Source organism: Fundulus heteroclitus, chromosome 4 (assembly GCF_011125445.2).
Source record: "Fundulus heteroclitus isolate FHET01 chromosome 4, MU-UCD_Fhet_4.1, whole genome shotgun sequence".
In the NCBI taxonomy this organism is placed as follows: Eukaryota; Metazoa; Chordata; class Actinopteri; order Cyprinodontiformes; family Fundulidae; genus Fundulus; species Fundulus heteroclitus.
In genome coordinates, this window is record NC_046364.1 from 427376 (window position 1) to 436190 (window position 8815).

The window sequence follows — 8815 nt, forward strand, 5'->3', positions numbered from 1 at the left end:
ATGGAAGTTCCTGCGCGCATGACGCATTTAAAGCCGTCCTACGTCAGCACTCGGTTTCCTCGCCTCTGATTGGTCACTGAAGGTGCGGACGCCAAACCAAGATGGCGCCGACCCAGGTGGAGCATGTTGTCGCGGACGCTGGAGCGTTTTTAAAGCAAGCTCCGCTGCAGGTGAGTGTTCCAGGTGTGACCAGGTGTTCTGAGAGCATCAGGTGAGTCAGGCTCCAGGTGGCGGAGCTGCGGCCGGGGAGAGGCTCCGCGGTCTGGCCGGGAACGGGGGCTTCTGAGCGGACGGGTTGTGGCCTGGATCCGCTGCCAGGGAGCCTGAAGGTTTTTATCCAGGCCAGGTACCGGAATACAGGTGTGCTGCAGGTATACGGCGTTGTTGTCTATGTCTAGCATCACCCGCAGAACCGACCTGTGATCAGCCAGAAGTGGCATCACTGTGACGTCACAGAGCTGGGTCAGCCGGTGGCGCACTGCTTGTTGGGAAATGGAACCTGTGGCGTCAGCACCAACAGGGGGTCCACTGACCTGCAGCCACCAGGTGCCCAGGTGAGAAAGGCACCTGGTGGCTGCAGAGGTTCATCAAACATCCACCTGCTGATGGTTCAGGACGTCTGAGACTCGGCACCAGCAGAACAAAGCAGACTACCTGGAACCCCCTCAGCACCTGGGAAGCCAGCTGTGCTACCTGTGGACCTAGAGACAATAATTCTAGATCCATTACCAGGTAGAACACTGACAGTCACCCTGAAGCTAAACTTTCTGCGTGTTTAAACTTTAGTTTCCCACGCAGAGCAGTGATCTCAGTGTTCGTTCTTAACCTGCTTCAGCTCACCTGAGGTAAATGATCAGGTGATTAGGGTGATTCAGGACACCGGCCCTTTAAGACCGCTGCGGTAGACTAAATCTTTCTGTAATTTTAATCACTGAATGAGGAACAAAGCAGAAAATGTTCCAGCTACTGGACGTTATAGGAAACAAGCTTATCCATAAAATAGAAATTATATTGATCGATACGGATAATTATCAACAAGTTCTAAACATTTATCTTAAGTGCAGCCCTGGGCATTTTATGCTGTTACTTAGCAACCTAGCGAGCTTGGTTCCCGGGTCTGCGTTGTGATTGGTTGGGCGGATGTGATGATGTAATATTAACCTACATGATAGAAAGTAAAAGGAAAGAAAACTTTTCCCTATTGATTGATATATATTATTATTAAATTATCATCCAGCACTACTAGGTAGATGACCTTCATAAACCTGAGTAACTAGTAACTATTAACTATTAACTGTTAACTAGTAACTATTAACCAGTAACTATTACCCAGTATTTTTAAACTTGTAACTATTAACCAGTAACTATTAACCAGTATTTTTTTAACTTGTAACTATTAACCAGTAACTATTAACCAGTATTTTTAAACTTGTAACTATTAACCAGTAACTATTAACCAGTAACTATTAACCAGTTACTTAGCAACCTAGCGAGCTTGGTTCCCGGGTCTGCGTTGTGATTGGTTGGGCGGATGTGATGATGTAATATTAACCTACATGATAGAAAGTAAAAGGAAAGAAAACTTTTCCCTATTGATTGATATATATTATTATTAAATTATCATCCAGCACTACTAGGTAGATGACCTTCATAAACCTGAGTAACTATTAACTAGTAACTATTAACCAGTAACTGTTAACTAGTAACTATTAACCAGTAACTATTACCCAGTATTTTTAAACTTGTAACTATTAACCAGTAACTATTAACCAGTAACTATTAACCAGTATTTTTTTAACTTGTAACTATTAACCAGTAACTATTAACCAGTATTTTTTTAACTTGTAACTATTAACCAGTAACTATTAACCAGTAACTATTAACCAGTATTTTTTAAACTTATAACTATTAACCAGTAAGTAGTAACTATTAACCAGTAACTATTAACCAGTAACTATTAACCAGTATTTTTTTACTTGTAACTATTAACCAGTATTTTTAAACTTGTAACTATTAACCAGTAACTATTAACCAGTATTTTTTTACTTGTAACTATTAACCAGTAACTATTAACCAGTATTTTTAAACTTGTAACTATTAACCAGTAACTATTAACCAGTATTTTTAAACTTATAACTATTAACCAGTAACTATTAACTATTAACCAGTAACTATTAACTATTAACCAGTAAGTAGTAACTATTAACCAGTAACCAGTAACTATTAACCAGTAACTATTAACCAGTATTTTTTTACTTGTAACTATTAACCAGTAACTATTAACCAGTATTTTTAAACTTGTAACTATTAACCAATAACTATTAACCAGTAAGTAGTAACTATTAACCAGTAACCAATAACTATTAACCAGTATTTTTTTAACTTGTAACTATTAACCAGTAACTATTAACCAGTATTTTTAAACGTATAACTATTAACCAGTAACTATTAACTATTAACCAGTAAGTAGTAACTATTAACCAGTATTTTTTTTAACTTGTAACTATTAACCAGTAACTATTAACCAGTATTTTTAAACTTGTAACTATTAACCAGTAACTATTAACCAGTAACTATTAACCAGTATTTTTTTTACTTGTAACTATTAACCAGTATTTTTAAACTTGTAACTATTAACCAGTAACTATTAACCAGTATTTTTAAACTTGTAACTATTAACCAGTAACTATTAACCAGTATTTTTTTACTTGTAACTATTAACCAGTAACTATTAACCAGTATTTTTAAACTTGTAACTATTAACCAGTAACTATTAACCAGTATTTTTAAACTTATAACTATTAACCAGTAACTATTAACTATTAACCAGTAACTATTAACTATTAACCAGTAAGTAGTAACTATTAACCAGTAACCAGTAACTATTAACCAGTAACTATTAACCAGTATTTTTTTACTTGTAACTATTAACCAGTAACTATTAACCAGTATTTTTAAACTTGTAACTATTAACCAATAACTATTAACCAGTAAGTAGTAACTATTAACCAGTAACCAATAACTATTAACCAGTATTTTTTTTAACTTGTAACTATTAACCAGTAACTATTAACCAGTATTTTTAAACGTATAACTATTAACCAGTAACTATTAACTATTAACCAGTAAGTAGTAACTATTAACCAGTAACTATTAACTATTAACCAGTAAGTAGTAACTATTAACCAGTAACTATTAACTATTAACCAGTAAGTAGTAACTATTAACCAGTAACCAGTAACTATTAACCAGTATTTTTTTAACTTGTAACTATTAACCAGTAACTATTAACCAGTATTTTTTTAACTTGTAACTATTAACCAGTAACTATTAACCAGTATTTTTTTTAACTTGTAACTATTAACCAGTAACTATTAACCAGTATTTTTTTACTTGTAACTATTAACCAGTAACTATTAACCAGTATTTTTAAACTTGTAACTATTAACCAGTAACTATTAACCAGTATTTTTAAACTTGTAACTATTAACCAGTAACTATTAACCAGTATTTTTAAACTTGTAACTATTAACCAGTAACTATTAACTATTAACCAGTAAGTAGTAACTATTAACCAGTAACCAGTAACTATTAACCAGTATTTTTTTTAACTTGTAACTATTAACCAGTAACTATTAACCAGTATTTTTAAACTTATAACTATTAACCAGTAACTATTAACCAGTAACCAGTAACTATTAACCAGTAACTATTTACCAGTATTTTTTTTAACTTGTAACTATTAACCAGTAACTATTAACCAGTATTTTTAAACTTGTAACTATTAACCAATAACTATTAACCAGTAACTAGTCCTCAGCTTGAATCAACTGGACCAGGTAGTTAACCTTTATGTCAGGCGTAGTAAAGCCCTTCCTGGGCCGCAGCACTAAGAAGGAACCGTGTGGCTCAGAGCGGCTCTAGCGCCACCTAGAGTCCATCTCAGCACCGCTGGCCTGATGTTGGGTTCTGCTGCAGGAGTTCGGCCAGAACATCTACACCCTGAGAGAGGTTCTGGACGAGATCAGAGACCGAGCCACCAGGAGGAGCCTGGCCTTCCTGCCGTACCAGCTCACCTTCAAGGAGCCGCACCCAGAACACATCAGAACCGGTGAGTAACCCGGTCCACAACGCACTAGAACACATCAGAACCGGTGAGTAACCCGGTCCACAACACACCAGAACCGCATCAGAACCTAAACTCCGAAGCAGCCAGGAACTGCAGAACTTGACTGTCAGCGATTTAAACATGGGAACTGTTAGAACCCATGTGAAGTTCTGGTGGGATGTTATGATGGTTCTGTTTTTAGTGTTAGAACCTAAGTGAAGTTCTGGTCGGATGTTCTGATGGTTCTGTTTTCAGTGTTAGAACCCAAGTGAAGTTCTGGTCGGATGTTCTGATGGTTCTGTTTTCAGTGTTAGAACCTAAGTGAAGTTCTGGTGGGATGTTCTGATGGTTCTGTTTTCAGTGTTAGAACCTAAGTGAAGTTCTGGTGGGATGTTCTGATGGTTCTGTTTTCAGTGACGGAGTTCTCCAAGAAGACCGGAGACTACCCGAGCCTGTCCGCCACCGACATCAAGGTTCTGGCTCTGACCTACCAGCTGGAGCTGGAGCACGTTGGATCGCAGCACCTGAAGACAGAACCGCAGCTCAAGGTACCGGCTCAGTGTTCCTGGGTTCCATCAGAACTTCTGACCAGGTTCTGGCCATCAGTAACTGTGGAACCGCCGGTTTCAGGTGAACATTCAGAGCACGCAGCGCCACCCAGAGGCTCCGGTGAACATCGCAGGGTTCCACTTGCCCTCTAAGGTACAGAACCGCTGAGTGGGTTCTACGTCCAGGTGCTGGTGCAGGTAACCTGAGTCCTGGTTCTGTCTCCTCAGAGGTCCGCAGAGGCCCAGAACCCGGGACCGACTCAGACGGACACGGACCGGTCCGGCCAGTCGGACCGGTTCAACAGCTTCCAGTTCTGGAGGGATCCGCTGCCCTGCATCCAGAAAGACCTGCTGGACCTGCTGGTGGGTCAGCGCCTTCAGACGGAACCGTCCCTCAGCCGGCGGACCTTCGGTCTTAACGGGCTGTGGTTCTGTTCCGTCAGGGTCCGACAGAGTCCGTGAAGACGGACCGCAGACAGACGGACACGCAGGCGTCCTGCGAGACGGCAGAACTTTTCAACAGCTTCCAGTTCTGGAGAGATCCGCTGCCCAGCATCGACGACGACCTGCTGGCTCTACTGGTGAGGCTGTTCTGCCCCGGTTCTGGACCGGTTCTGCCCCGGTTCTGGACCGGTTCTGCCCCGGACCGGTTTTGGACCGGACCGGTTCTGCCCCGGTTCTGCCCCAGACCGGTTCTGCCCCGGAACGGATCTGGACCGGTTCCGCCCGGAACGGTTTTGGACCGGTTATGGACCGGTTCTGTCCCGGACCGGTTCTGCCCCGGGACGGTTCTGCTGTGGACCGGTTCTGGACCGGTTGTTCTCCTGCAGTCTGACGAACAGCAGAAAGATGCAGCTCTGTCTGTTTCCAGGACGTGGGCGGAGCCTCACCATCTACGGCGGAGGGGGCGGGCCCAGCGGCGGCAGAGGACCAATCAGACGACGAGGATAAAGAGAACGAACCCAATGAGGAGGAGGAGGAGGAGGAGGAAGGTGGTTCTGGAGGCTGGATCACTCCCAGCAACATCAGACAGGTGAAGATGCAGTCAGCTGATTGGACGGAAGCGGCGGACGTCAGAGTCGGGTGTCTGACCACCGACTTCGCCATGCAGGTACCGTCAGCAGAACTGTGTGACCCGGCTGAGGAGGTCCACTTTAAAACATGTTCCCCTGGTTCTCTCCAGAACGTTCTGATCCAGATGGGCCTCCATGTTCTGTCTGTGAACGGCTTGGTGATCAAGCAGGCCAGGAACTACGTTCTCAGGTGTCACGCCTGCTTCAAGTGAGTGGAACACCTGCAGAGGTTCTGAGATGCTGCAGAACCTTCTGTGAAGGTTTTCTAGTTCCTTCATTCATTCAGAACAGCCCCGGTTCCTCTGGGAGGTTCTGAAGCCCGCAGGAACCGGGTCTGTTCCAAGGTTCACCTGAACGTGTTTGATTTCCAGGACGACCAGCAACATGAACAAGTTCTTCTGTCCTCACTGCGGGAACCCGACCCTGAAGAAGCTGGCCGTGACCATCGGCGCCGACGGCGGCGTTCTCATGCACTTCTCCAAGAACCCCAAAGTTCTGAACCCCCGAGGGCAGCGGGTGAGGAGCCGTCTGGTCTTTCTGGTTGTTTACGGGTTCCACAGGGTTCCTCTGGGTTCCACAGGGTTCCTCTGATTCCACAGGGTTCCTCTGGGTTCCACAGGGTTCCTCTGGGTTCCTCTGGGTTCCACAGGGTTCCTCTGGGTTCCTCTGGTTCCACAGGGTTCCTCGGGTTCCACAGGGTTCCTCTGGGTTCCACAGGGTTCCTCTGGGTTCCTCAGGGTTCCTCTGGTTCCACAGGGTTCCTCTGGGTTCCACAGGGTTCCTCTGGGTTCCTCAGTTCCTCTGGTTCCTCAGGTTCCACAGGGTTCCTCTAGGTTCCACAGGGTTCCTCTGATTCCTCAGGTTCCACAGGGTTCCTCTGGGTTCCACAGGGTTCCTCTGGGTTCCACAGGGTTCCTCTGGGTTCCTCAGTTCCTCTGGTTCCTCAGGTTCCACAGGGTTCCTCTAGGTTCCACAGGGTTCCTCTGATTCCTCAGGTTCCACGGGGTTCCTCTGGTTCCACATGGTTCCTCAGGTTCCACAGGGTTCCTCTGGGTTCCACAGGGTTCCACTGGGTTCCTCTGGTTCCACAGGGTTCCTCTGATTCCTCAGGTTCCACGGGGTTCCTCTGGTTCCACATGGTTCCTCAGGTTCCACATGGTTCCTCAGGTTCCACATGGTTCCTCAGGGTTCCTCTGGTTCCACAGGGTTCCTCTGGTTCCACATGGTTCCTCAGGTTCCACATGGTTCCTCAGGTTCCACATGGTTCCTCAGGTTCCACAGGGTTCCTCAGGTTCCACAGGGTTCCTCTGGGTTCCACAGGGTTCCTCTGGGTTCCTCCTTCTGAACGGGTCTTATGGTGTCAAAATGTTTTGTCAGAACCGAAATCTTAACAGTTCTATCACTAAGTCCAGTATCGGTTCCTGAAGGCCCAGCTAAGAACTTATTGGTGCTAGAACTTTCAGTCCTGGAGAACCGAGGATGAAGGAGGGACGATAAAACCTCATTATTCTAAATACTTGATGGAACAAATTCAGAGTAATGGTACTTGGGTCAGAACCAGCTTGGGTTCTGGTTCCCTGCTGCCCACCGAGGTCATTCTGATTCTCGGCGGTTCCGGTCTTTGGACTCTGGAACCTGCTGCAGCTGTCGACGTAGAACAAGTGGATCAAACGGGTCTGTGGTTCTGTGCGGTTCTGTGCGGTTCTGTGTATCTTGCTGAGTGGGTTCAACGGTCAGACTGGTCCTGTTGGTGCCAGAACCAGAGGCCCGGATAGTGCGGTCTCCAGGTTCCAGCCGGGTCCAGTTGGGTCGGGTCAGCAGAACCTGAGGCTCTAAGAACACGAGACGGACTTCTAGGTCAAAATGTGGACGTAGACGGAACCAAGGGAACGTGGGCCTGGTTCTGCCTGGTTCTGGCTTAGTGGGCCTTTATTCCTCCTGTGAGGAGCCAAGTTCTGCTGCTGGTCCCGCAGACGTAAACCAGAACCGCGGTCGGACCCGGGTAGGTCCAGAACCAGGTCCAGAACCGCGGTGGGACCCGGGACGGTCCAGAACCGCGGTGGGACCCGGGAAGGTCCAGAACCAGGTCCAGAACCGCGGTGGGACCCGGGACGGTCCAGAACCGCGGTGGGACCCGGGAAGGTCCAGAACCAGGTCCAGAACCGCGGTGGGACCCGGGTAGGTCCAGAACCAGGTGGGACCCGGGACGGTCCAGAACCAGGTCCAGAACCTCGGTGGGACCCGGGACGGTCCAGAACCAGGTCCAGAACCGCGGTGGGACCCGGGGCGGTCCAGAACCAGGTCCAGAACCTCGGTGGGACCCGGGACGGTCCAGAACCTCGGTGGGACCCGTGACGGTCCAGAACCAGGTCGGACCCGGGACGGTCCAGAACCGCGGTGGGACCCGGGGCGGTCCAGAACCAGGTGGAACCCGGGGCGGTCCAGAACCAGGTACAGAACCGCGGTGGGACCCGGGGCGGTCCAGAACCAGGTCCAGAACCAGGTCGGTCCAGTTTAACCCTCCTGCTTCCTGTTTGTGTCGCAGCACTCTCTGCCGCTGCCGCGGGGCGGGAAGCACGCCAGCAACCCTCAGCTGGTGGAGGACCAGCGCTTCCCCCAGCAGCGGCTCTCCAGGAAGGCCCGGCAGAAGACGGACGTCTTCGACCCGGATTACCTGGCCGGAACCGCGCCGTTCTGCCAGAACGACGTCTACAGCCGGGCCGCCAACCTGCAGATCCGAGACGGGCAGAGCGGCGGCGGCAGGAGGCGGGCCAACCCCAACGCCGCCCGCAGGAAGTTCGTCAAGAAGAAGTGACCATCGCCTTCCTGTTGGTCTGGACTCGCACAGAACCAGAACCACAGTGACAGTTTGGAACCAGGTTCTGTGTGGCATCAGTACCGTGTGACCCAATAAAACGCTTCTGCTTCCTGAAGCGTTCAGGAGGTTCCGTAGTTTCGGGTCACTACCGGGTCAGTAGAGCAGAACTTGGTGGATCTGTCCTTTTCCCCTTGCCTTGTCGGTTCTGTTCAGAACTAAATGTATTATTGTTAAACTGTCTGATTTAATTATTAAACACCAGAACCTG

General features: G+C 47.3%; 1 protein-coding gene and 1 long non-coding RNA gene across 4 annotated transcripts; both read left to right on the forward strand.

Annotated features, from left to right (window-relative positions):
- The first annotated feature begins 44 nt into the window (after positions 1-44).
- nob1 (NIN1 (RPN12) binding protein 1 homolog) lies at positions 45-8815 on the forward strand. The gene is made up of 10 exons (XM_036135774.1): positions 45-170; positions 3979-4111; positions 4523-4656; positions 4739-4810; positions 4885-5019; positions 5100-5237; positions 5528-5767; positions 5840-5937; positions 6101-6245; positions 8275-8815. The coding sequence occupies exons 1-10, from the start codon at positions 102-104 to the stop codon at positions 8542-8544; spliced, it is 1434 nt and encodes a 477-aa protein (XP_035991667.1). The 5' UTR covers positions 45-101; the 3' UTR covers positions 8545-8815.
- LOC118562852 lies at positions 6285-8237 on the forward strand. Of its 3 annotated transcripts, none has more exons than XR_004930830.1 (3): positions 6285-6476; positions 6821-8153; positions 8221-8237. It is a non-coding gene; the product is annotated as an uncharacterized LOC118562852 (long non-coding RNA). The 3 variants fall into 3 exon arrangements; XR_004930829.1 differs by having other exon boundaries at positions 6462-6476; positions 6706-8153; XR_004930831.1 differs by lacking the exon at positions 6285-6476 and having other exon boundaries at positions 6665-7938; positions 7991-8153.